At 37.3% G+C, this 27,969-nt stretch overlaps 3 protein-coding genes across 5 annotated transcripts in view; 2 read left to right on the top strand and 1 right to left on the bottom strand.

The window, feature by feature from the left end:
* Nucleotides 1–236: 236 nt before the first annotated feature.
* On the top strand, nucleotides 237–21,573 carry rassf8a (Ras association domain family member 8a). Of its 2 annotated transcripts, none has more exons than XR_013819933.1 (5): nucleotides 237–564; nucleotides 11,443–11,646; nucleotides 16,219–17,687; nucleotides 17,753–18,230; nucleotides 18,282–18,575. XR_013819933.1 is itself a non-coding variant. In XM_079859978.1 (5 exons), the coding sequence occupies exons 2-5, from the start codon at nucleotides 11,544–11,546 to the stop codon at nucleotides 20,360–20,362; spliced, it is 1,335 nt and encodes a 444-aa protein (XP_079716104.1). In that variant the 5' UTR covers nucleotides 237–564; nucleotides 11,443–11,543; the 3' UTR covers nucleotides 20,363–21,573. The 2 variants fall into 2 exon arrangements, 1 of the variants encoding a protein (XP_079716104.1); XM_079859978.1 differs by lacking the exons at nucleotides 17,753–18,230; nucleotides 18,282–18,575 and adding exons at nucleotides 18,989–19,133; nucleotides 20,241–21,573 and having other exon boundaries at nucleotides 16,219–17,183.
* On the bottom strand, nucleotides 20,411–23,622 carry LOC307151810 (cytosolic 5'-nucleotidase 1B). The gene is made up of 6 exons (XM_079859983.1): nucleotides 23,359–23,622; nucleotides 23,122–23,241; nucleotides 22,900–23,032; nucleotides 22,370–22,492; nucleotides 22,110–22,273; nucleotides 20,411–21,987 (listed from the first exon to the last, which is right to left on the bottom strand). Exons 1-6 carry the CDS (start codon nucleotides 23,371–23,373, stop codon nucleotides 21,715–21,717), a joined length of 828 nt encoding a protein of 275 aa, XP_079716109.1. The 5' UTR covers nucleotides 23,374–23,622; the 3' UTR covers nucleotides 20,411–21,714.
* syt8 (synaptotagmin VIII) overlaps nucleotides 23,322–27,969 on the top strand; it is a 17,683-nt gene continuing 13,035 nt past the window's right edge. Inside the window, exon 1 of one of the 2 annotated variants that reach the window (XM_079859982.1) lies at nucleotides 23,322–23,336. The gene's annotated coding sequence lies outside the window, so the exon portion shown is untranslated. Of the gene's footprint in view, nucleotides 23,337–26,839; nucleotides 27,050–27,969 lie in introns of those variants that run through there. The other variant, XM_079859979.1, reaches the window with a different exon arrangement.

Genomic DNA, 27,969 nt, shown 5'->3' with positions numbered 1-27,969 from the left:
AAATTATGTAAATTAGTATGCAAATAAATACAATTAAACAAAAAAAGTTTAAATCAGATCGTCGGACGTCAGGCGCCCTCTTGAGGAAGAGTTGCCGCCCACCAGTATTCACACAAGTCCCACCTCCTGCGACAGGATGAGCCAATAGACGACCTCATCAGCTGCCTCTGATTGGACAGATAATGGGACATTCGCAAGACGTACCAATCATAGCAAACAATGATCAAATTGAGGGCGGGACTTGAGAGAATACGGCGAGTGAGATCAGATGGTCGTGTTTTCCACATACTAGCACGGATGGAGCTGCAGCACAGCGAGGAAACTTTTTCCTGTGGGGCGGCGATCCCAACGGATGAAATCCGCTCTTTTTCTCAGACTTTTGCGCTGTGAACAAAGACAAAATACAAGAGCATTTCATTTATATTTACAGAGCTTTATAGTAAGACTTAACACAGGACAAAAACATTATAGTGTCCTTGAAATTATTGCACAAACTTTGGTCAATGTAACATCGTCTCGGACAAAAAGTGGATAATATTTTTCTACATTTAGGCAAAAAGAAAGGTAAGAAGATTTCGCATGCGGAACAATTTAATATTAATACATGTAAATGAAAATATAGTAGTTATAGCCTAGTTTGTGGTCTGTCCATCATGCGCATTCAGCATCACAACCTTAAATATTTACAGTGTACAGCTGTACAGTCTTAAATTTGATCTAAAGTTTTATCAGCGGATTATGGCTTGTATTGTAAATTCGTTGTTATTTAACTAAAAACAGTATTAAAACAGCACGTCTTTAGTATTCTGGATTCAAAAGCATCCATTAACATAAACACAAAACGCGAGTTTACATTATGAGCTTAGGTTTTAATACTGCAAGACATCCTATTTAGTACTTTTAAGTCTTTTATATGTGGATTCAGTGGTTTGTTAACCAACATGGTTATATTATTTACCTACTTTTGTTGTTTTCAGCTTTTTGCCACATAATTATGTCTGATTATTAATATTTGAAGAATCACTCTGCTTCAGAACATCAATATTTGTAGGACTTTTTCATCTTGTTTATTTGACAGCATTATTTCTGGACCAAATCAGCCTGTAATCTAGCTAATTAAACATGTAATATCCTTTAAATTTGTGAAAATTAATTAGCATATTGAACGTTTAATGGTTCATTCATCATTTGGTTATTTGTCTTTTATATTGACCGCAAAATACTCATTCAGTTTCCTTAGTGCACTTTTTATGTTTCCCTCAAGTATGCAAATGCTTCACAATGTGTAACTACTTTATTGAAAGTGGTACGATGAGAGATTATTAATAAACCACTTAGTCACGTTGACACTTCATCTAGTACCCCGTAACTCAGTTTTTGGCTGGTCCTTCAAAGCTAGCCTGCTGATCACAAGCATGGCAAAAGAACAAAGGCAGTATTATATCCAGCTAAACGTGCCATCCAGATGTTAGCGATTCTCGACGTCCTAGCTGTGGGAGCGGAGGGTGGTCGATGGATATCCTCAGGTTTATTAAAGCACAGTCTCAGCTGAGACTCAACAAACTCTTGCTGGTTTGTAGTTAAATACCACACTAGGTGGACTTTTCTTGCCATCTAACGTCCTTAGAGAAGCACTTTGTTTAAAACCTGGCATGGTTTATTCCCTTCGAAAGCTTTGTTTTCCTGTTACCTTCCATGAAAGCACCTCATTGTTTTTACTCTTACAGGCCAAATGTGCCAAACTACATGAAGGAATCGAGCATAGCGAAGTATACTTTAGGAAACCCAAGGGATTTAGGAGTAAGATTTGGAGATTTCACTGTGAATTCTCTCACTTTCTTCTAAACCCTCAGGTTATTGTTTTACTGGGGTGGGGAAAAAAGGTTTGTTTTTCTTCCTCCGTCGTCCCAGATGGGAGATTCGGTGAGGACACAGTTCTCCTCTGTGTTTGGCAGATGGGAGGTCTTTCAAGGTCCAGTTTGATTGTGTTGTTTCTCTACTTTGCGTTTGTTTTGCACCTTCATTTTCCCTCGGGAAGCAACAAGATTCAAAACCAGAGGTTTAAATATGTATCCATACTCTGTTGTAGTTCATATAAGAGAATACCTGGAAAAAACTATACCTTTAGTATCAAAACATGTAGTTAAAAATAAAATGTCTCAGCCATATAACTTATGTAAGATGAACATAACTTCATGTGTGTATTAGAGAGAGCGAGAGGGAACTAGAAACGTCTTATCTCCTTCAGTGGCCAGCTGTGTGGAATGTGTAACCTCACTCTTATCAGTTTCCATGGTGTCAAATCAAGGCCCAAGTCTTCGGATAACCACCTGCATGCCTTCAATGCTCCACAATGGCTTAGTCACTTGCTAATCTTTTTAGTAACTTCACTATACAGTATTAGACGCTTAAAGGCATAGTTCACCCACAAATAGAAAACTCTGCCATTATTTACTCACCTCATGTCATTCCAACCCTGTATGACTTTCATTCGTCTCTGGAACATAATGGAAGATATTTTGAAGAATGTTTATGTACATATTATGAAAGTCAATTGGACCCAAAAACCTCTAAGCTTCAATAATGGCTCAAAGGTAGAAGGAAGGTAATCCGAAGGACTCGGCTGAGATATTCTTAGCTGAAAGCAGCATGATCACTTTCTATGAAGAACAGATCAAAATCACTCACACATCAAATCAAAACATTGATCAACCTCATACCTAAATGTCATCTTTGGTCACGTATGTTGAGGTTTGACATTCAATTTTGATCTGTTCAATCATATTAAGTGATTGTGTAACTTCAGAACAATTAGAGTATCAAGTCTGGATTAATTTCATGCTACTTGTATGTCCTTTTTGGACCTTGAAAGTTTTCATCTATCTATGTATCTATCTATGTGTATCTATCTATCTATCTATCTATTTTTCTATTTATATATTCCTTTCCCATGCCATCCATCCTTTTCTCATGTCATCCATCCATCCATTCCTTTCTCGTGCCATCCATTTTTCCATCCATTCAGAAATCCCTTTCTCATGCCATCCATCCATCCATCCCTTTCTCATGCCATCCATCCATCCATCCATCCATCCATCCATCCATCCATCCATCCATCCTTCTCATGCCATCCATCCATCCATCCATCCATCATCCATCCCTTTCTCATGCCATCCATCCATCCATCCATCCATCCATCCATCATCCATCCTTTTCTCATGCCATCCATTCCATTCTCATGCCATTCATCCTTCTCTTTCTCATTCCATCCATCCATCCATTCCTTTCTCGTGCCATTCATTTTTCCATCCATTCAAAAATCCCTTTCTCATGCCATCCATCCATCCCTTTCTCATGTCATCCATCCATCCTTCTCATGCCATCCATCCATCCATCCATCCATCCATCCATCCATCCATCATCCATCCCTTTCTCATTCCATCCATCCAGCCATCCTTTTCTCATGCCATCCATCCATTCCTTTCTCATGCCATTCTTTTCTTTCTCCATCCATCCATTCATCCAACTCTTTCTCATGCCATCCATCCATCCATCCATCCATCCATCCATCCATCCATCCATCCATCCATCCATCCATCCATCCATCCATCCATCCATCCATCCATCCATCCATCCATCCATCCATCCATCCATCCATCCATCCATCCCTTTCCCATGCCATCCATCCAGCCATCCCTTTCCCATGCCATCCATCCATCCATCTCTTTCTCCATCCATCCAGCCATTCCTTTTTCATACCATCCATCCTTCTCTTTCTCCGTCCAGCCATCCCTGTCGATATTTCTCAGTGTTTTCACTCTTTGAATGGTTTCAGCCGGGGCCTGCAACTAATTATGGGAGAGTGCATAAATTGCTAGTAATTACATGTAACATGGCAGCTAATGCAAGCACAAGCAGAATAAAAGGTTAATCCAAAATAGCTCAGCAATAGTAGCGACACACTATCATTCCTCGAGAATTTAGCTCATTCTCTCTGGTTTTGGATAGACACTAATACTGATGCTTGAATCTTGTGTCATTTGTTTTTAATTTGATCCTTTCCTCAGACTTTATGGTTTAGCTCAATTGATTCCTAACAACCAAAAGTAAGGTTTCATAACACGTATGTAAACTTCCCATATGAAGGAATATTTGGAGGGTATATTTCTATATTAGCCTTTATGCAGTCGAAGAAGAAAATGTGAGCTGCCGTACAAAATATCTAATCCTAAATTTAATTTTGGATTACAAGTTTGTTCAAATCACTAACACAGCTATAATAAGTTCTGTTTTTATTAGCAAGCACCTCAAATTATTCTCTAAATCATGGACAAAGCTGAAGAGAAAAATGCTTGCCAAATGCTTTTGAATAAGCAGGTTGAAATGAAGTGTGTTGATTATATTTACACACAAAATTGGACAAGGATTATAGTTAAATTGGCAGGAAACCATTGGGTATCTTACTTCAGTGATTCCCCTTGGGAAAATGTGAATGCCTGAATCATATGAAAATTCCTGAAAGTATGAGCAATGATAAGAGGATATTACTCAGTTGAGTTAATTTGAGATGTGCAGTTCAATAGTTAGCCTTAGAGAACATACAAAATCACTGCCAGTAGAATTTAGTTTTCTGTTTCAGAAAACTGTCTACAAACAACAGCTTTTCCTTCAGCGTTTCCTTCACTCCATACTAATGGTCTGAAAGCAACTACAGTATAGATAAAAGAAATAGAATAAGTAGTTTATTAAAGGAGAACTCCGTTCAATTTTAACATTGAGCTAATTTTTTTGTACATTTGGAGTGCTGTCAATACAGAGAACAATGACAAAAATCGGTGTTGCCTACACCGTGTTATCCTCTTTTTAAATTTGCACCCTGTTGACTTCAATGGGGCAAGTTTTAAACCTGCTTTTAGCCTCTTAACATCCTTGATGTGTCATTACAAGTGCCCAGCCAATGTGAGTGATTCCTTCAGAGTGAACACGGATCAATCTGCCTGCAGTAGATGTGCAAGATATTAATAAAAATTATGTTTATTCAGCCTGCGCTCATACCTGTATTTACATCCTGTTTTCGGTCGAAGTCCATAGTAATCGATTGTCGAGTTCACGCGCGTGATCATAGGTACTAAACCTATGCGCGTGAACTCGACAATCGATTACAATGGACTATGGAAAAAATGAGCTCAATGTTAAAATTGACCGGAGTTCTCCTTTAATGTGATATCCTGAGATGTTCACAATTCTTGTCCTATTGAACACTATAAATATATGCTGTTTTGGCATTGTATCAGTCAAACTCAGTTTAGTCTTCATGTGGGATGATGTCATCATGATGAAGTCAGAGTTGGATCCAGCAGTGCAGTCACCAAATGGACAGTCGTTTACTCTAGTGCTTCATTATGACGTTCACAAATGGTGCTTGATTGACTTCTGCAGGGCTCATTTTAGACCGACTAAGTGATCACTTGTGCTCAGCTTGATGTGCAGATGTTTGAATGGAGTGCTTGTGGTGGGGCGGCAATCAGATTTAACACCGTCTCTTCCTGATTAAGATCGGTGACCTGAACAAAAGAGTTCAAAATGCCCAGTGGAGCTCCAGTACTGCTCAATTTCCACACTTGACGTAGAAGACATATGCTTGTGTTTTCATGACATCCCCTAGAATTTAGGGCAGAAGTTGTGTTATAATTTATCATAATTTGTCACTTTTAACAGACAAACTTAGCCTTACTAAGCTCTGTGTTTCAGGTTCTTGGCTTTTTCTTTTCATTCTGATCTTGTATTGTGAAAAAGACAACAAATACTATGGTCTTGTGATCTCATTTATTGTTACTGGGGTGTCATTGTTACAGAGGTTACACACATTTTGATGTCACATCTTGTACTGACAACCTCGGTTCCCTTGTGATTTTTGTAGTCAAACATATATGCAGCAGACATGAAGTCATCCGTTAACTGGGCTTCCTTGCCTCAGTGATCGCTCCTGGAAAAATGTCAAAATACAGCGGGCTGCAGGCCACTTTTGCATTAGCAGGAAAAGAACACAAAATGGCCCCACAATGCATCTGACTATTGGCTGCAGGACTCCATCTGTTGTCGTGGACGCTAAAGGGCAGTAAAAATGAAGGACAAAGTACTAATCTGCTCACCGAAGGGCAAAATGGAAGGAAAATTACATGCAGCATGCAACAAATGTCGCATCTTTGACATTTGTTGAGTATCTCACCCCTAAATAGTGATGAAGAAATGGCAAATGCTACATGACAATTCCAAGTGGGACATTTTTGTATAAATTTACGGCCCAATTTAAAATGTGATTTGAATGTCCTCGCATTTGGCAGCCTGGATTCGGAACTATTCCAAGCCCCGTATAAATCAAAAATTAGAAATTGGGCAAGAACCCCATGGCTCCAGTTGTAATAAAACATATTTTTTCCATTTTGGCTCAGACAGAAGAGCTCTTATGGGGGTTCCACCGCACCATATGTCTCTTCACTAAACCAGAGACATTCAATGTACTGCCTGTTTTACTTGAGGAGGCACTTTGTTGTCTTTTGGGTAGTGCATATATAATATTGGCTTGATTATTTTAATGCAAAGTAACAAAATTATTATATCTTGTATGTAAATGATCGGGTTACTGTAGCAGAAATGGTAGAGCATGGCGATAACAAGGTCATAGGTTTGATTCCTAGGAAACATGTAGTGATAAAATGTATACTGATGATAAAAACTGTAAAAACTGTTTTGTTTTTTAATCTCAAGCTAAATTAGCTATTTTTAAGATGAATTATGAATTACATGTTCAAGTTATACAAACCTTTAAAAAAATGTCTATGTCATTGTCAGGTTTGGTCATAGTCAAAGCAAGACAATAGAGATTGAGAGAAACAGACAGTTCCTTAATCATAAATCCAATAGATAACACGTAGGAGAAACTCAGGAGATGCATAATAAAACTATGTTCAATATAGAAGTGACTGAACACTGAATAAAGATAACTAAGGGCTGAAATACACAAAGAAACAAGGAATGGGAACACAGGGAAACAGGAACAGAACTAAACCAAAACACAATGGCCCCATTTATCAAATTTAAATGTGCAGAAATCACCTTACGGCAAGGTTCACATGTGATTCATGAAACATTCGTATGCTGCCAGTCCCATTGTACGAATGACCATACGTTAATAAATGTCATATCAGGTTATGAAGCATCACCCCTAGAGTTTACAACATGGAGAATCATAACCCGGCCAAGAAGAGGAAGTAATCTCATGAAAAAGAAATGTATCTTACTCCAAAAACACCTTTTAACCTCGTAATTGCAAACCATTAAATTCATTTATTTTATTATATTAACAATATTTGAATCATTCTTTTTTTTAAATTCTCTTTCTCTCCATGAATATAGGCAGGGTAGCTGGCATGGCGTTAAGCTATAAACAAACAAACAATTTAGATTTTTCAATTACAAAGAATCTTCAACTGAAGACTTAAGTTTGTGTGCAAAAAATAATGTGGTGTGCTTGCAGATTTTATTAGTGCAGGACGGGTGTAGTATTTCATTCAGAGAGCTGCTCTGTCTTGAAACTGTGGTTTTTGGCTACTGCAGTGCTTTACTTTCCAGTGCAGTGCCCCATAGAGTCTGTAAATCGTCCCTGTCCCTCCTCTGGAGCCAAACTCAAAGCTCTATAAACATAATGAACGAATAAAAAAAAAACAGATTTGGATTGATTTTAGAACTTCTTCAAAGAAATAGGGAGAGCGAAAGACATAATTGTTTGAAAGTAGATGTGTAATCTTGTCATTTTGGCATGTTAACAAAAAAAATGCTTGAGATGTATAACAGCCTTTTAAAAATATTAATAAGGGGAGTTAAAAAACAAAGCAGCAGCTTTTCAAACAAATAGACTAAATGCAAAAAAAGAGTATTTCTGCACCAAATGAAACTGGTGAATTTTATTAGATTTTTATATTTTTCCAATTCTAATAGCCTATAAATCTGGTGCTGTCGATTTAACATTAATTTGACATGTTACAGTGTTTATATATATATATATATATATATATATATATATATTAGGGCTGTCAAACGATTAATCACGATTAATCGCATCCAAAATAAAAGTTTGTTTTTACATAATATATGTGTGTGTATGGTGTATAATTATTTTCTATATATAAATACACACACATGCATGTATATATTTAATATATGTATATACTGTGTATATATATTTATATTATATATAATTTATATTATATATAAATAACACATTTTTCTTAAATATATATGCATGTGTGTGTATTTATATATATAGAAAATAATTATACTCCATACACACATATATTATGTAAACACAAACTTTTATTTTGGATGCGATTAATCACGATTAATCGTTTGACAGCCCTAATATATATATATATATATAATTTTTTTTTTTCTCAATAATTATTTAATCACTAGCTACTGTTTCTGTAAGTGACCTTGGGTTATAGCAAGTAGTGGTGTAGTTCTTTGTAGTAGTGGTGGCGAGATGAAGTTCTTTAGACTGGATAAAGATGAAAGTGGACTGAACAGAGGGCAGTGGAAGTGTTTGTGTAACACGAGAGGGAAAACCTTAATTTGTGTTTAAAACTGATATTTGTTCCACTGTCATCGGGCTGAATCGATTCCTCTTTTTTTAATATGATCTCTCCAGATCATAACACAGTAATTAGGCTAATGACATGACAGAGAAATCAACCTACAAACTCGTACCTTAGAGAACAATTAAAAAACTCCCAAACGGGTGAACACCTTCTCTTTCTAGCTGGCTCCATGTCTACTATTGTAGTGTAGTTCGCAAACTATAGCAAACCGAACACTCCAACTCACTGTCTCCAACTACTGGCAACCCTCGAGTTCGAGAGGGGGTTTGAAGCGTCCCAGCAAAGTGAACCCCTTCTCAAACCACTGCACTCAAATGAGGCTTCGAACGTCACCTGTGATGTTCTCAACAAAAGCTTTGAGGCTTCGGTAAGCGTAACAGCACCACTGTATTGTCTTTGATTAAATTAAGCTATGTTGATTCTTGGCTTCTTGACTGCATTTTTTGTAAATCTTCTGTGATTTTGATCCTCTGCCCCTCTTCCCTTGCCTGCACTGAGATTGTGTGTCTCAGTTTATTTTTCATTTGGAGACAAAATTGGGCTTATATATTATATTAGCACTAAACTATATATTCTAGTTGTGTGATTGCACTATTGGTGTGTCCTCTCAATTCATTCTTTTGATTCCACTCGTCTTGTGCCTTTCTGATTTGTGAAGCTTGATTTACGTTGAACGACTTTGGATATTCCTCTGTTTGCCTTGTCTTATTAACAGCACTGCTTCAATAAATCTCCAAATGGATCTTACGCCAGTCCCAGATGTGAAACGTTTTCTTTGCTAAGAAAATAAACTGAATTTTCTCTGCAAAGCTGAAGATCTGCTCAGGCGTGCGTGTTTACCAATCCATCGTCCTAAAATTGTACCTGTTCGCAGAAGTAGGAGGAACATAATGTCAGGTCCAGCTGGTCTCACTGTATCCAGCGGGACGTCCACACTGCGGCCAACTGTTTTTCATGCTATCCTCCTCCTTCTTTTCGCACCCTCGGCACACCTCCACAAAAAACGCGGATTCATGGCCAATTCATTTCTTGGAAAATATGCTATTTTAGGAACGTGTGAGTTGTTGTTTCAAAAAGACTGAATCATTTTGTAGACAGCAGTCTCTTGTTTTTTTTTTAAAGAAAAGAAGAGCTGACGAAAACTAGTCCAAAATCTGAGGAAGGAAATGTGTCCATCTGGAAGCACAGAGGTCTCCTGCTAACAGCACAGTCGTTTCCTTTTACAAAGGTTTCCTGATTAGGAAAGGCTCTCTTTATAAAACTCATCTTTGTTCCTAGCCAGATGCTTTTCAGATTTGTAAAGTTAATGGATATTATATATTTTAGTAAACAAAAAAGGTTAGAAAATTGTGAAAGTTCTTTTCATTTCTTTCTAACCACAAATGCCACTTTGATACTTTATTAAAAGTAAACATTCAGTTTAGAACAGAGAGTACTGAACTCTTGTTGGGAATCAATCGTAAAAGAAAATAAAGCAGCAAAAGAATAGCGTTAAAGTGGTAGCTCACCCAAAAATGATTGTTTTGTCATCATTTACTTACCCTCATGTCGTTCCAAACCCATTTGACTTTCTTTTGCCTTTATGTTAAAAGAAATATGTGTTGTGTTTTTCAAGTACTCTGGTGCCTTACAAAAGATTTGTGTGATGAACAGACTTGCTAATGAAATACCAGTCAACATGGTGTCTTTGACTTGAAGAGGCCATATTGTGCCCTTTTTACAAAGTTTTGATTTTGGTTTTGGGGTCTACTAGAATAGGTTTTCATGCTTGAATGTTAAAAAAAACATAATTTTCCACACATTTTACATTGTTGCAGTTCCTCTCTTCCCAGTCTGTCAGTAACGCTTTGTTTAGTTCTTGTCTCTATGAAGCCCCTTCTTCCGAAAAGCACAATGCGCTCTTATTGGTCGGCTGGATCAGTGTGTTGTGATTGGCCAAGTGTTTTGAGTGTGTTTGGGAAATGTCACCCCCCTGACCATAACCACAAGTTTCAACACACTACTAACACAACTCAACCAAGCCTCACCTCTATTTTTGTGTATGCCTTGAGCGGGAATTATTTATGAGGAATAGGCCTATTTTAATGCGTTCGCTCCCAGAAGAAAACTCAAGATTGCAATGGAGGCGTTTCAAGGAGTTCAGAAACAGTGCGCACTGATATAGAAAATAACTCCCTTTGGAGTGACTTTGTGCTTTGTAAATTTTCAGATCTTTTTGCAGACAACAACATTACACACTAAAGAAAGTTGAAAATGTAAAAAAAAAGCATATTAGAACAGATTTCATCTTCACAAAGCCAGAACCATTCTCTGCAATCCCAATTTTAGAATGTCCTCCTCTGATATAAAGTCCCTTTTTACTTTCTTTAAGAAAATTTCAAAACCTTTGAACTCGAAGGCTTCGAAAACATATCACATCCTTGAACTTTTAATTTTTCATGACAAAATGTTATATTGTGTTGATTTGTGTAATTCTGTATACTTTCATTTGCAAAAAAAACACAAAAAAAAACGCCTATAGACTAAACACGTAATAGACATGTGGATGATGTCATCGTTTTCACAGATTCACATTTTTGTAGTTTACACAGAGATGATAAGTTTGTCGTTTTCAAAAACTTGTACTTTGAAACCCGTTTTCAAAGTTTTGCGTTTTCAGGCCACCAAAACACATAAAAAGTCTTCCTTTTTTAGTTGAAAACGGTGTCGTGTAAACGGCCCCTAAGGCAGTGAGGTATGTACATATCTTACCAGGTGTTTCCTAACCCTTGTTGTACATTTGCAGAGTTGCCGTGAGGGGCTGACAGCTGTAGCGCTGGACCCTTGGAGCAGAACGGAATGACCTCACAGACCAGCAGCCCCAGACCCTGCAGAGTTTGACCCGGGATGGAGCTGAAGGTGTGGGTCGATGGAGTTCAGCGCGTGGTCTGTGGGGTCACAGAGACCACAACGTGCCAGGAAGTGGTCATTGCTCTGGCTCAAGCCATTGGTAAGGAGGAGCCTCAATTTCTCCTTTAATATAGTCTTTCATGTTTTAAGAAGTTGTATGGAACATTCAAATCATTATATATATTTAGCGCTTTTTACTATACATATTGTTTCAAAGCAGCTTTTACAGTGATAAACAGGAAAATTAGCATCAACGATGCAAACAAAATTCAAATCTGCTCTAATCTCTAAAAAAAAAAACAATAGTATCATTGATTGAAAACTTTCATGATTTATTCACCCTCATTGTCGTTCCAAACTTGTATGGCTTAACAAACTGGACATTATCAAACTTGAACACTAAAGTTACATGAAACAAATAATAAAACTGATTTAACCTAATTGATATTCATGATTGGAAACATAAGCCTGGTTTCATTACAGATTTGCACAAAACTTTTGCGATTTTTTATTTATTTTTTCTAAATGTCGATAAAAAACTATTGACTGAAATGACGGCATTTCCATTTACCGATGTCATTCCAAAAATCATGGCACCGCACTAGCCAATAATTTTTAATCGATGGAGACGTAGACGTGTTATCCAAGCATTAATGGCAAGGAAAGCCCCTTATACTTGGGAGTGGCCACATATTTCTGTGTGTTTCTCCCTCATATCTGCTTCGAGGTCTTGATAAATTATGGCATTTCTTTGTTGTTTAGAATACAATATTACCGTAAGTCTTTTGTTTTTAATGAGTTTAATGAAGAACTCTGCACCACGTCATCTTTAAAGAATGATCGCCTTTTACGTACGCCAGATGACCTGTAAATGCGTAAAAACTGTTTCCATTGTAGTTTTGCGAAACATTCCTTTTTCAAATTGCTTGAAAAACCACCTCATGTGAGCGTAAAATTTTTTCAATATATGGAGTTTATGCAAAATTGACTTGTTTCCACTGGGCGTATTTTCAATCCGTAATTTCAATTTGTGCAATTTGAAAGGTAATGGAAATGCAGCCATAGTTATAAGTAGCAGTATTTAACTAAATATTTATTTTGCAACAAATAAGTACACTTGAAAGTCTGCACACTTCTGCTAAGCAGACGTCTACCTAACAGTCAAAAGCGGCCTTACATCACTGAAGTGTGGACTAAAGTGAGGGCTTAGAGTGCCAATTGGGACAAGCCTTCAAACGAATAGTTCAATGAAATGAATCATCTGAAAAAACTGATTCACCAAAATGAATAAGGCTTCCCAAAACACAAGGAGTAGCACAATATGACATTAAAAGAGTGATAAAGAATTCTGTCATGCTACTGCTATTTGTTGAAAAAATAAGTCGTTACTGGAAAAGAGCTTTTACTACCAAAAAAACTACTCCCCAACAGTGGAATGGAAGACTATATTGCTGACACAGATGCCATAAATTCTCAGTGATGCTGAAACCATCTGGCATCCAGGTTGATCATCATCCATTTTATAATTGAAAAGAAGATTAAGTATAGGAGAGTTTGTATTGGCTTGAGACTAGTTGAACAGCTTGTCTTAAGACATCAGACATATTTTAAGGAGTTTAAGGAGAGGCACAAATGCTGATTTCAGCTAATTGCATCACCAGTGGGACCCAAAGCAATTTGTTTTTGATTTAAACCTGTCTTGTCGACGTCACCGTTTGATTCTATTTTCAGCTGCACTCAGACTGGTATAATCTAAGGGCCCCCTCTTGTATTAGTGTGAAACGCGCTGGCGCAAACAAAGTGCCCGCTGACATGGAAAATCTGACTCATTCTACTGAAAGAAAAAACTCTCAAGAACACCTCGATCCTCTTTCACAGTTTTGGGAATAATGCCTATGTATTTAAAGAGGGTAAATAGTACAAAAATTCATTGCTCACTATTTCAAACACAGTATATATTCAAATAAAGTGCTCTAACCATATTAAGATAAATGATTTGGTTGTTTTGCCAAGTAGCAAATTATATGGTAGTGGAGCAGAGACGTGCAGAGAGTTCAGGGGCTCAAATATAAAAAGGGGGAATATATCAGTATAATTATATACAGACCCTTTCCAAAAAATTAGAATATCATGGAAAAGTTTATTTATTTCCATAATTCCATTCAAAACGTTAAACTTCCATAGATTATAGATTCAGGGCCCACAACGTAAACGATTTCAAGTATTTAGCTGTTTATTTGTACATAATTTGGGCTTCCAGCTCATAAAACCCACGAAAACCGGATTTTAAAAAATTAGAATATTACATGAAATCACACAGTAATTACACAGTGATACCATGGTCATTGAACCAGGTTTTGGTTATTTTGGCAGTGTGGGCAGGTGCAAATCCTGCTGGAAAATGAAGTCAGCATCTCCATAAAGCTTGTCTGCTGAAGGAAGCATGAAGTGCTCTGAAAATGTCCTGGTAGACGGCTGCGTTGAGTGGACAGCACAGTGGACCAACACCAGCCGATGACATGGCTCCCCAAACCAACACAGACTGTGGAAACTTCACACTGGACTTCAAGCATCTTGGATTGTGTGCCTCTCCATTCTTCCTCCAGACTCTGGGACCTTGGTTTCCAAATGAGATACAAAATCTGCTCTCATCAGAAAAGAGGACTTTGGTCCACTGTGCTTTATTAAATCCAGAGTCAACGCAGCCGTCTACCAGGACATTTCCAGAGCACTTCATGCTGACTTCATTTTCCAGCAGGATTTGCACCTGCCCACACTGCCAAAAGAACCAAAACCTGGTTCAATGATTATTTATCACTGTGTAATTACTGTGTGATTTCATGTAATATTCAAATTTGATGAAATCCTGTTTTCGTGGGTTTTATGAGCTGGAAGCCCAAATTATGTACAAATAAACAACTAAATACTTGAAATCGTTTAAGTTGTGGGCCCTGAATCTATAATCTATGGAAGTTTAACGTTTTGAATGGAATTATGGAAATAAATAAACTTTTCCATGATATTCAAATTTTTTGGAAAGGGTCTGTATTTATACGTAATTCCGCGTCACCATTTTGTGTGTTCTTGACCTAACGGCCTACTTTTCACATAATAGGCCTGTAGATGGCATTTAGATTTAATATAACCAACTAGGATAGTTTCATCAAATAGTAAATCAATATTCAGCACATAAATAAAAGTAAATGAACACTGGTTAAAATAAATGTGACTACTAGTTCTGCAAGGTTTTGCGAAGTGCTTTGTAGTCAATTTACATCCTATTTTTAAGCGACGCAATTTAAATTGTAAAAAGAGATAAACCGCAGATCCAGATTGCTCCACAAATGCAAATTGTTCCTCTTGTCTTTTTTTCCCCTTTTTGCTATTTCAACCTTTGTTTAAAGGTGACATATTATGCTCCTTTTCACAAGATTTAATATAAATCTATGGTGTTCCCTGAATGTGTCTGTGAAATTTCAGCTCAAAATACCCCCCAGATAATTTATTATAGCTTGTCAAAGTTGCCCTGTGTGTGAGCAAAAACGCGGCGTTTTTGTGTGTGTCCATTTAAATGCAAATGAGCTGCTGCTCCCCGCCCCTGTTCAGGAGACGGGTGATCCTTTACACAAGCTTCGGATACTCGGGCAATAACAAAACACGCAAATTTCAAAAATAACAGTCGCGGAGTGCAGCTTTACAGAGAGACGTTTCTGAATGGTTAGTGGATATATTTATGTAGTCGTGGAGTCATCGAGTGATCGACTTGCATGTCCCGTCATATAATATTATAGGTAATATTATAATAAGATCCCCTTCCTACGTCAGAAGGGGAGCAAAATCTGATCAGCTTATTTGTTTACATGCTTGCAGAGAAAAGCTTACCAAAACAAAGTTACTGGGTAGTCACTTTTCACGTTTTCTGGGTTGGTAGATGCACCGGGGACCCGATTATAGCACTTAAACACAGGAAAAGTCTGATTTTCATGATATGTCCCCTTTAAAAAAAAAAAAAATGAAAAAAGTCAGTGTCTATGTAGTTTTTAACCGATCTATGAATAAGACCCCCTTCATATTGTCCAATGAAATTTTAGCTTGTTTTTCCACATCACGATTGGTTGGTGTATTATACATGACAAATGGGCATCAATGAATTATGTAATATTTGTAAATATGTAAAATGTGGATTTTTAATTGAATCGACACACTAGCAAACCCTGAGAGAGCCATAAATGGTTGCACGGTTCTCGATCGCTTTTGTAAACAGACTGTGTGGTCAGTTTTGAACATGCAACTACTGACATAAACTCCTTGTAGCCTATTTTACAATGAGCAGATTAATTACAACAACAACAAAAAAAGAGTGAATTGTGGTTAGCAAACAAGCGTTGTCAGAATGCCCATCTGTCAGTCAAGCCTGAAGCAAGATGCAAATCTGTAGCAACGCATTATGGCAACAAAGTCTCAGTATGTCTGACAGCAGATAGATTAAAATAAAGAGGAATTTTCCAACTTTTGATCTATACGTTACTGTTTTGTACAATAACAACACTGACACCACTAGATAATAAAATAAGTCATTAGTCAGCGCAACAAATTACTGAGTGCAACGTTCATATCTATGGTTCCAATCTTAGTCTTACTGAGCAATGCAAACTTTATTCTTTTTTTATAGGTCGCACAGGACGCTACACACTGATTGAAAAATGGAGGGACACCGAGCGGCATCTTGTTCCTCACGAGAGTCCGGTGGCCTCTCTGAACACGTGGGGGCAGTATGCCGGTGATGTGCAGTTTATCCTACACCGCACGGGCCCCTCTCTCAACGAGTACCCCACAACTGAAGGTCTGACTCCTCGGGGCCCAGAGCGAGGCTTGCATCGGCAGAGCCTTCCACTGATGGCCAAGCTCCGAGCTCCAGGTGACCGTTCCCTCCGTCGGCGCGAGCCACGGCGCAAATCTCTGACCTTCACCGGCGTGCCCCGCAGTCTGAGGGACATCCTGAGTGGAGGCAGGCTCGGCGACAGTAGTGCCAAACAACGAGAGGTTTTAGTGAGAAGTGCCCACAATTCGCCGTCAATGTCCCCTCGCTTATCAGGCAACCGAATGGAGGATCTTTCCCAACTGGTGAGGCTGCAAAGGGAGACTCTTTCCGTTCTAGACAGCAGGATGGATGCATACGAGGGAGAGCTTCGGATGTTGACTGAGAAAAGAGTTGGACTACAGGATGGTGAACTGTATGTGAAGATGACAGAGGAGGTTTCAAGGTTGGAAAAGCAGGTGCGAAGGAACAAGGTAGAGATCGAGGAAGAGGAATTCTGGGCAACTGAGCTCCAGATTGAGCGGGAGAGCGAGAGGCAGCTGCAGGAACGAATCCAGGAGTTGAGCAGTCGGCTGCGCAGTTGTGAGTTGGATCTGGATCAGCGGCTGGTGTCTCTGCAGGGTGTACAGGCAGGGATAGAGGCTCAAAGGCAGCGTAAGGAGACCAGAGAGACCCAGCAGGCCAGTGAAGGGGAAGTGAAGGCTAGACTTCAGAGAGTGAAAGCAGAACTCAAGGCTCAGGCTCAACACACGGCCCAGCTTGAAAACAGCTCAAGAGCTGTGGACCGCTCACTGGCTGAGTCGTGCAAGAGAATGCAGGTACGTCAAGGTTAACTCAAAAAATTTAGTAATCCATATGAAATTTTAAATATAAAGTTGAAGAGCACAATGGTAATCAATGGTCTTGTGCTTCTGATTTCTGCTATAAAGGCAAGCATTGCTTTTCATTAGTGTACGTTGCATTCTGGCTGCAAGGAAGTCTACAATACCCGGATTAAACTATTTTCGATTTCGTTTCGGATTAGTGGCAGTTGTTCAGATGGGGCAGGATCCCCCAGAAGTACGCAATTTTAATTCAGCCATCTTTGCTCATGGGCACAAAAGCTGGAATTCACTACACAACTTTTGCCCAGAGTTTTACCTCAATTTGCAGTCTGGCTGAGTCAACGCTAGCTGCCAAATGTCAGATTTTGCTGATTTTTTAGCTCCAGACTATGAATCCATCCAATCGGAGGATATCAATCATGTTTTTAGCCAGTTTTAGAACACATTGTTTTTTTCATTTATCATACGTATGAAGCAGAGCAATGAAGTGCATTTTCTGTGTGAGTTTATTGTGTTCGGAATGACCTGAAAGTCTGGTAGTGTGTGAATCTCATCTTGTTTAGTGTATTACAGAGTAAGTTATTAGTGTAGTTTTTCTCTGTAACCATTTACCAAGTCAGCAAGTGTATGATGCCTTGTATTTTTGAAATCTTGGTTTTAAAAGTCAGGTGATGTATTGTAGCCTTAAAGGGTTAGTTCAGTGAACAATTTTAATTCGGTCATAATTTACTCACCCTCATGTTGTTCAAACCCGTAAGACTTTCATTCATCTTCGGAACACAAATGAAGATATTTTTATGAAATCTGAGATATTTCTGTCCCTCCATTGACAGCTACGCCACTACCACTTTGATTGCTCAAAAAGTTCATAAAGAGTTTGTAAAACTAATCCATATGAATTGAGCTGCTTAGTCCAAATTTTCTGAAGAGAAACGATCGCTTTATATAATGAACAGATTGAATTTAGGCTTTTATTCCCATATAAACATTCAAAAACTCACACATCAGTTGTAGTAAACGGAAGCTGTGAGAACCAGTGAGGTTCATTCTCGTGTTACACAGCACGTTTGAGCTTCAGCAAGAACCAATGAGGTTCATTCTCGTTACGCAGCACATTTGAGTTTCTGCGAGATGTTTGTTCTTGTGCGTCAAGCACGTTTATGTTCGCTGTTTATATTTGAATAAAAGCCTAAAATTAATCTGTTATGTAAAATGATGTAAATGATTAAAGAATTATTTTTTAAACGTGTTAACAATGGTGTTTCATAGCATTATTTGAAGGCTCCACAAGAACGTGCAAACAAAGTCTTTCATTAGCGACTAGCCTGAGCTGTGATGTCAAAGGCAGCAGGGAGCATTTCTACTTAACACTTTTAAGAGCCATCCAAAAAAAAAAAAAAATCTGCATCTACCAGCAGGGACTAAATGGACCAGGCTAACCAGCCAAACCTTGACTTATTAGTGTCCCCCATCAGGGTTCTCAAGTAATTAAACCAGCTAAATATTCATGCCAGTTGACTGGCTTCAATAAATGGTGAACTAGACTAACACCAATCTGGCACTAACTAGCATAGAAATGCATGCTGGTCTTAGCTGCTCTTATCAGCAGGGTTCTGTCTAAAACTGTGATTGCTGTAAATACAAAAATGACGCATGTGTTTGGATTCTTGAGATAATTTTGTGGAAGTACATTGGAGAATTGTTACTAGCCAGTTGTTATTGCATTTCTGCAGGCTGAATGCCAGTTGCAACACTACACTGACATTTCATTAGTACCCTCTCCTCCCTCTTTCCACCAGGAGAGTCACTATGAGCTGGAGCAGCTGACTAAAGAGTTGAGGCAGGTAAACCTACAGCAGTTTATTCAACAAACAGGCACCAAAGTCACGGTTCTGCCCGTGGAGCCTGGCGATGAGGACTCTAGCAACACAAGGGAAGATAAAGGTATCTGTTTTACTGACAACATATCCAAAGCCCCGTATCAGAACCAAATAGTCTGTGGTTCAGAATTGCTCCATACAGAATGGACACTGTTTGTCAATGACGAATGACGACAATACCTCAACCATAATGAGTAATGAGTGCGTTTTACAAGTGTCTTTAATAGCAAGACCACATCTGGTTTCAATTTAGTGCAGTGGCAAAACTGCAGGCCCTTGTAATATCTGCTTTTTAAGAAATAAATAAATAATGGGTTTTGTGGGTAGGACAGCTAAATGTTTTTTTCATGTAAACCGTATAAGGCTGAGGGCGATTCAAAAGCACTGCTGAGAGTTGTGCCGTGACAGATTATAGTTGCAATGATTGACTCAACGGTCCTACCTCTGTTATTTACTCTGTCTAGTACAAAAAAACTGTTATTTCTTTTTAACTTTAATGACGTCAATCCTGGACGGAGGGAAAAAAACATTAAAGTTGCAAGCTTTCTGTTTGTAGATGTCACTAAGTTCAAAGTGATTCCTTTTTGTTTTATTTATATTACTAATCCAAAGTGTCCCCTTGTGGTTGGAGATTGTATTGTCAGTGTTATTCCTGCAGTCATGGCCAAACAGTTCCACCAATGGTGCCCAATCCTGTTCCTGTAGAGTTACCTTTCTGCAAAGTTCAGCTCTAACACAACTGAACCAGCAAATTAAGATCTCCAGGAGCACTTGATAAATACAGTTGGATCTGAACTCTGCAGATAGGTGGATCTCCAGGAACAGGATTGGACACCATTGGTTTACACTATCCAAAGGCTTGGCTACATAGGCATGAAATATTAGCCTGCATACTACTTTTTGCTATCTGATCAAATGATGAGTCAATTGTCACACTGGAAATGCATCAAGTACATTGCATTGTGGGGTACTGTATTTCACTCAGTGTGCCCTGTTGTATTTGCATATTTCATGTACTCAGAAAAGTGGTACTATATATTTTTTTTAGCTAGTCCATTCTTCAAATTTCCCATTTGACCTTGATTATACTTAATATTCTTAAGATCCCTGTTAGTGAAATGAGATATTAGACAACGTTCTTTAATAATATGTAATTTATTTCATTTCCCAGACTTCGCTGCATTAACTGGCTCTCTGAAACGACCGGGTTTATCTTATCCTGTGGTTGGCAGCATCCGTGGTCTACACAGTCCAATCTCCTCAGGTTTGAATCCTGAAGGCATCTACGTTTGAGCACCATAAATCACTTCAGATTTTTAAAAACCTCTCCCTATATGTTTTCGGCTGAATTATTTTTATTCTTAGCTACAGCAGATATTCTCAGCATAAAGGAGAACCAGTGGTAAAACCCCTTTCAAGTAGTTTTTCAATACTTGATCACAAAGAACTGTATACCATTTCAAATGCAAACAAAAGTATTTTGATCACTGCAGTGTCTACTATTTGAAAGTGGTACTTGTAGCCTTGTCACACAGAAACTATCAGATGAAGGATGAATTACTTTGGAAGCTTAAATATATTTTTGTATTATTATTTTAGCCTCTGAATGTGCAACTTTCACAATTGTGTTTACTGTTAAGTAGTAGAGTTCAATCTATGATTTCAAACCTGTGATATTTACGTTTATGGTTTTGTTTTTATACATTTCATACTGTGGTTGATTTTTATGTTTATCAATCTGTAAGTGTTTTACTATGTTGAGCCAAAGAACAATCACCTATTTTAGTTGCAATATGTTACTGCAAAATTTCATACTCCTTGTTTTACTTTAACCAATGTCATTATTGTCAATATATGCATAAAATGTTACTGATGTTGAGAAATACACAAGTATTATTGCTTGAAATGTACTTTTACTCTTAAAGGGATAGTTCGCCAAAATGAAAATTCTCACCCTAGTGTCATTCCAAACTTATATGACTTTCTGTCATCTGTCAAACACAAAAGGAGACATTTAGAAATATATGTATCAGTGTTTTTGAGACTTCATTTTGAGTCAACTATATCTATTATTACATATGTTTTACATCATTTGTTTCAGCCAAAAAATGAAATCACAGCTATTTAGCTGACAGTAGTGCCTTACTGAAATTCAACCGAAGCCATGTTAGGATCAAGTTTAATGATGGTGCAAGCATGTTAACTCTGTGAATTAGATTTTGGTATTTTCAGTATATATATATAAAATCTGTTATGTTTAATGCTCAAATTTTGCTTACATGTTGTCTTGTACTTATGGTTGCATTTGGTTTCAGTAGAGTTTGGGGGTATCTAAACTTGTTTTAAATTGTTTCCTACAGTATGTGGAGTTTGCTAATTGTCAACCATTTACTATATATATTTTTTGTAAACAGTTGATATAAACCCCTAAACATCTATATATAGCGATGTGAAAACATCTATATATAGCGATGTGAATCACTATTAAAGCCAAATCACCTCGTATGAATGCTCCTTATTTTACAACATAATCCTTTTGAGTAATGAATACAAAGTCAAGTGTAACAGCAAGAGAACAGAATTGGCACCTGATTAAAATAAAAAGGAAAGCCACACTTGTGTGTCCAGCCTAGTGTTACTGACTCTCAGGAATGGGAGGAAAAGTCCCACATGTTATGAAGGCCACCGTCCAACAGTATGTGAGGTTTAACTACAGCCAAAATGGGGCTGCAAGGAGCTCCAGCGAGACAAAACGCCTCGTCCGCATCCAGACCCCATTCACGAAGAGTTTTTAGGGCAGTGGCACAGATGTTTCGAGAGCCCCACACGGTTAAGACACAGGTGCAGAGAGGGCTGTTCTCATGCCCGAACCTCCTCCTCATATGACCAATCAGAACGGCAAACTCCTCCATACAGATCTGATAACATAAGACTAGGTTAATAAGACTAATGGTCCTTAATTTAAAGAAACAACAACATAGTATTAGAGCAAAAAATATGACATATTAAGTTGTAGAAATACAAATATTACACGATTTACCTTTGCTGCTTTGAAGGTCTCTATTTGGGTTTCACTGAGTCCAAAATCTGAAAGACTATCAAGTGTGTCCTCAGAGAAACCAATAACATCACCTGAGAAAATGACTTTCAGCTTATTGAGGATGTGATGATCAGCCTGATCATACAGCAAAGCAGCTGGAATTCCTAAACTCAACACAATGTGCAAACATTTATGTAAATAATCCTGAAATAACTTTAAAAATAATGTGTTAAATGTTCATGCATCACGAGGTGATCTACCAGTATGCAGAGCATTATAGACATCATCCCTGTCAGTAGAGACGAACAGCTTTACTTTATTTGATTGAAGAGTATTTATGAGTTCTTCCTTTTTGCAAAAGTAAAATTTGCCTATTTCTAGACCTAGTGATAGAAAAAAGCAAAGCAATATTAGCATATATCGTAAGAAACAAGCATATATTTGAACAAAAATTGCATAAGAATAGGGTGTAAAAATATACATTTTTATAGTATTAACAGCACAAATCCCATGTTTTTATTATTATTATTTTGAGACATCTTAGCTATGCCGATAAATTGCGAGCAAACAGTTTCTCAATTCTCAGGGGAACGCACAACATTTACGAGAACGCAAAAGCATTGACAAATAATTTTTTCTCCCATCTCATATTTTTTTCCGTACAAATAGCAAGGTTGAGTAATATATTACACATTCTTAGTTCCACCTAAAATTAGGAAACAGGGAAAATAGAATCATTTTATAGGCCTATGTGTGCCATATTAAAATTGCATTGCCAAAGTGAACTTACCATAATGCTTTACACTCTCAACTATCTTAATTTTGAATTCTTCTGAACACTCCTTTGCAATGAGAATCACTTCAAAAAGCAAAGATTCAGTCTCGTTCTGGTCCACGAGTCTCTCGTTCACTGTTTGCACAGCCTATTTACAGCAAACATTTCAAAATCATGATAAATCTCATCTGAATATGACCATGTACAGTATCCAATGACTGTATTATAATTAAATACCTTAATAAACGTGAATGCTCCGCCTTTGGGTAGTGCATCTGTGTTTGTGGACGTTGAGAGTTTGTTCAAGTCAAATAGGTCATTATATTGCAGCGCAATCATAAGAGGACCAGTGCAAATCTGTAGAAACAGAGTAGATTAAGCCATGGATGAGTGTAAACAAGCGCATTATGAAGTTACGTCGCTTACTACAGCTCTCACTAGCGGACAGTGTTGTAAGTTAACTTCTGACTTTACCTTGTTATCCTCCATTCCCTTCAAAACATCCGTCCTTCGCCTACGTTAACAGATGCGGAAGTGAAGAAAATCTTACGACCGTAACGTCAACAAAAACAAAACAAACCTGCACGTAATTTAGCATTACACGGACACTTATAAAAGATGTTTGAAATGGCGTAATTAAAAAGTGAAATGTGAGTGTATGTGCTTCCCGCCAGCAGCACACAGCTGCATTGTTCTGTAACTGGTGGTGTTTCAACATTCAGTGTGTTACTGTCACCCGCCGCCGCCTCGCGCTGCGGAGCGGCACAACATCAGGCGGATCAGCTTTTGCTTTATTAAAAACCTATAATTAAAAAGCTGCATCTTTCCACGCTGTCATGTAAACAGCCATGATACCGATTTGGCAAGAGCAGAAACTTGCTTTATTTCGAAAGTAGGGTATATAACTAGCCTTTCAGTAAGTGAGTCAGATGTTGATTCAGTAACCACACCTATGGATGATGCAGTAGGCTTATCTTCCTGGGACCCAGGAATAGACTTTTATATTTTAGTGAATTTCTCTGACATCATACATGTCACATGTCCCAACCTGGGTGTCTTGTAAAGAGCACATTCAGGGGGTTTCAGAGATAGCCTACCAAATGTTGGTATCACCATGAAAAGAACTTCCCCTTGGTCTTTAAAAATGTCTGACATTAATTTAGTGATCAAATGTAGGAAATATGATAATATATTGTAGTTATCATTTAAATCGGACTACTTTTCAAATTGTATTTCATAAACCAACATCTCAGGAAAATGTTATGGGGTTTCAAAAAAAAAAAAAAAAAAAAAAATGTTATTTGAAAAAATGTACTGTCCACTGTAGAGGACATCAGGGCTTCAGGCAACCTGTAACCCGTGTTTTTCCAACCTTATACCCGTGAAAGTGCACTGGAACGGCAGTCAAACCCGTGACTTCCCATCCGTGAACTCGTACTAGATCGATCGATGTATAGCCTACTCCCAGACAGTTACGAGTTGGAAAAACACGGGTTACAGGTTGCCTGGAATGCGGCATAAATCATGTTTATCAGGCATTTTGGGAGACACAACAAGAGAATATGGAAATAAATTATACATCAATATTCCTATGAAATATTAGATATTATTATTAAAATGTTGCCAATTATTACACTTCTTTTTTCATTAAATGTTGCTTCAACATAATGTGCAAATTAGATACAGTGTATTCATTGCATTGAATGGGAATATTAATTTATGGCCATTTTACCCACATATTGCATAAAGTAAAATGGTGTATCAAATCATTCCGTTATATCTTTCATAACATAGTTGAGAATCATCTTTATACAAATTTTGGTTAAAAAAAATCCTGAAACCCTATTGGTGATTGAAAAAAAATCCCATTGTTTTTGCCTATACATATAATTTCATGTCATTTTATTTTTTAAACAATGTAGTCCTGGTGTCCACTACAGAGGACATAGCATAACTAATGAATAAAATATTATTTTTCAATAAAATATTATTTTTCAAAAATGTTTTTTTTTACCATTTGTTTCTTATGCTCTAAACAATGTGATGACATGAAGAAGAAAAAAAACTTAAATTTCTCGCAATTCTGACTTTACAACTTGCAACTGCGACTTTATATCACGCAATTCTGACTTTACAACTCGCAATTGCGACTTTATATCACGCATTGCGAATTTATCATGCAATTCTGACTTTACATCACGCAATTCTGACTTTATATCACGCAATAATTCTGAATTTACATCACGCAATAATTCTGAATTTACATCACGCAATAATTCTGACTTTACATCACGTAATTCTGACTTTACATCACGTAATTCTGACTTTACATCACGCAATTCTGAGTTTATAACATGCAATTCTGACTTTAGGCTACATCACGCAATTCTGACTTTACATCACGCAATTCTGACTTTACAACTCGCAATTGCGACTTTATATCACGCATTGCGAATTTATCATGCAATTCTGACTTTACATCACGCAATTCTGACTTTATATCACGCAATTCTGACTTTACAACTCGCAATTGCACATATCACGCAATTCTGACTTTACATCACGCAATTCTGACTTTACATCACGCAATTCTGACTTTACATCACGCAATTCTGACTTTACAACTCGCAATTGCACATATCACGCAATTTTGACTTTATAACTCGCAATTGCTTCTTTATATCACGTAATTTTGACTTTATAACTCGCAATTGTTTTAGGCTATATCACAAAATTCTGACTTTATAACTCGCAATTGCTTCTTTAATCAGCAATTCTGACTTTAACTCACAATTGACTCACGATCACTTTATATCATGCAATTCTGAGTTTATAACATGCAATTGCGACTTTATATAATACAATTCTGACTTTATAACTCAAAATTGCGAGTTTATATCTTGCAATTCAGACTAATTCAGATCTAAACTCCCAGTTGTGAGATAAAAAGTTGCAATTATCTCATTAGCTACTAAACAAGTTCCCATAATGCAGCGTTTTTTATTCTTTGAAAAATTCCTCAGAATGATTCAAACTAGTCGTGAGTTCGTAGGCATTTTAAACGGTTCATTAAAAAAAAAAACATTTCAGAAGAGTCGGTTATTCGAGAATCGAACTACACTTTGCTGTGTAGCCTACTGTTTGTTTTGATTCACACACACACCCACACACACACACACGCACACACAAAAACTGCTCTCGAATAGACTGGTTGCTGCTTATGTTTGTTCTTGCCGGCAGCAGGGAATAGCAGTACAAATGTTTTACCACTCTGGTAAAATATCGTTTTTTGTTTTGTTATTTCTATATATTATATATATATAGAAATTTCTATATATTCTTATATTATTTTGGACATTAATATTTATTTTGTAGATAGTCTTCTAGCCATATAGTGCGAGGAACAGCAGGCCGATATATTTACACTCCACTTTTCTCACCCTTATGCCATTCCAGAAGTATGACTTTCTTCATATAAACAAAGATTTTTAGAAAAATAACCTCAACGTACAGTAGTCTAGGATTTATAATTTGAATTATTTAATTAATGTTAAAGTTGTCATGAAATGAAATGTAGGCTATTCTTTTGGTCCAAACACAAAAAAAAACAGGTAGGCCTATAGTTGGAATATATCAAATGTTGTACATTACCGAACAAAGATTTCAACAAATAAATGAAGTTTAAAATGATAAATAAATACACTTTTCAAAGTGTCAGGTTACCATAATATTTAAACAGCAGTGTGGCAGGACTGGTTTCTGTTGAAATTTCCAGTCATATCTGTATGTTTTCTAGCATACAGTATATTTCAAGAGCAAGAAGGAAGCTGTTTATCACTTAAACAACTGATATTTAGATCTTCCTTAAGATTGTATTTGAATATTTTATATTTGACTTTATGTATATTTGACTTCCTCCACCAGTCTTCATAAGGTGTGCAGCTTTGTTGTGTTAGGGCATATGCAGAAACAGTTTTGTGTATTATTGAGGTGTGGCGCAGGTGCCTAACATTTCTCTCCATACTGAAGGAACACTTCGAGGAGAGCTGTCTAAGTGGCCTGGCCTCGGTTTCCAACTATTTTTGCATTCCAGCACAAGACAATGACGTAATTGTTGAATACCACAGAACTGGAGAATTGGAACTGAGAGTCGAGGGTGAAAAAGGCAAGTTCAATTATTGTGTATTTCATCATATTTTCTTGATAAGTTTCAGCTGGGTCTAACAAGTTCTAGTTAAATGTGGAGTATAGGCCTGTGTTCAGAAGTATTAGAATATATCAGTATATTTTAGTTGTCACGTTAAGTCAGACTGAAGTCTGTAAATAAAAGAACAAATGTATTTCTTATAACACTGGATGACATTTAACAATTAGGACAAAACTTTTTTAACAAGGTAAAATGTGGATGTGAGCATACGTGATGCTCAACAAAAAGGGGGGACTTCTATATATTAATATAATATAATATAATATAGTTGGATAAGTTTGACTCCTGCTTTCTCCCTGTGTTTGTGTGGGTTTCCTCTATAGGTGATCTGGTGAATTGGAGACACCAAATTGTCAGTGAGTGTGAATATTTGACCCTTACAGAAAAACCACATGAATTGCACGTGTTTCACATGTGATCTCATGGGTTTCACATGGGAATTTACATGGGATTCGCACAAAAATGTTCCAAAAGCACACAATTCTCATGTGCAAAACACGTTTCACATGTGACCCATATTTCACATGTGCTTTTAACAAGTTTTTACATGTTAAATTTCACATGTGCAAAATCACATGTGCATGTTGTCACATGTGTTTTTGCAAATTCATGTGGTTTTGAATTCAAGGGTTCTGTGATGGACTTCCAGACGGGATAGGCAATACACTGGTTTGGAAACTGAATCTTTATGTTTTAAACTACAACCGAGAAGTCAATAGCCAAACTGTGCGAAAGTGTCACTTTAATGCCCCGTTTTTACAATAACGTTCAATTTTATGTTGTAAATTAATGCTCACTTTTGTAGCTATTGTGTGCCACTTTCAATTATAGTTCCATATAGTTCTCAGACATAATAGTGAATTAATTTTGTTATTGTT

Source organism: Squalius cephalus, assembly GCF_949319135.1.
Source record: "Squalius cephalus genome assembly, chromosome: 23".
NCBI lineage: Eukaryota > Metazoa > Chordata > Actinopteri > Cypriniformes > Leuciscidae > Squalius > Squalius cephalus.
Note: the sequence above shows the minus strand (reverse complement) of the source record. Positions and strands in the feature narration are given on the sequence as shown.

Bases quoted from the DNA above. Each gene is read 5' to 3' on its own strand.
- rassf8a (XM_079859978.1), top strand. From the start codon at position 11,544: ATGGAGCTGAAGGTGTGGGTCGATGGAGTTCAGCGCGTGGTCTGTGGG. The intron at 11,647-16,218 runs GTAAGGAGGAGC...CTTTTTTTATAG, and splicing joins TGCTCTGGCTCAAGCCATTG to GTCGCACAGGACGCTACACA. The intron at 19,134-20,240 runs GTATCTGTTTTA...TTCATTTCCCAG, and splicing joins CAACACAAGGGAAGATAAAG to ACTTCGCTGCATTAACTGGC.
- LOC307151810 (XM_079859983.1), bottom strand. The intron at 23,033-23,121 runs GTATTTAATTAT...TGCTGTAAATAG, and splicing joins GAGCATTCACGTTTATTAAG to GCTGTGCAAACAGTGAACGA. The intron at 22,493-22,899 runs GTAAGTTCACTT...TTCTATCACTAG, and splicing joins TGAGAGTGTAAAGCATTATG to GTCTAGAAATAGGCAAATTT.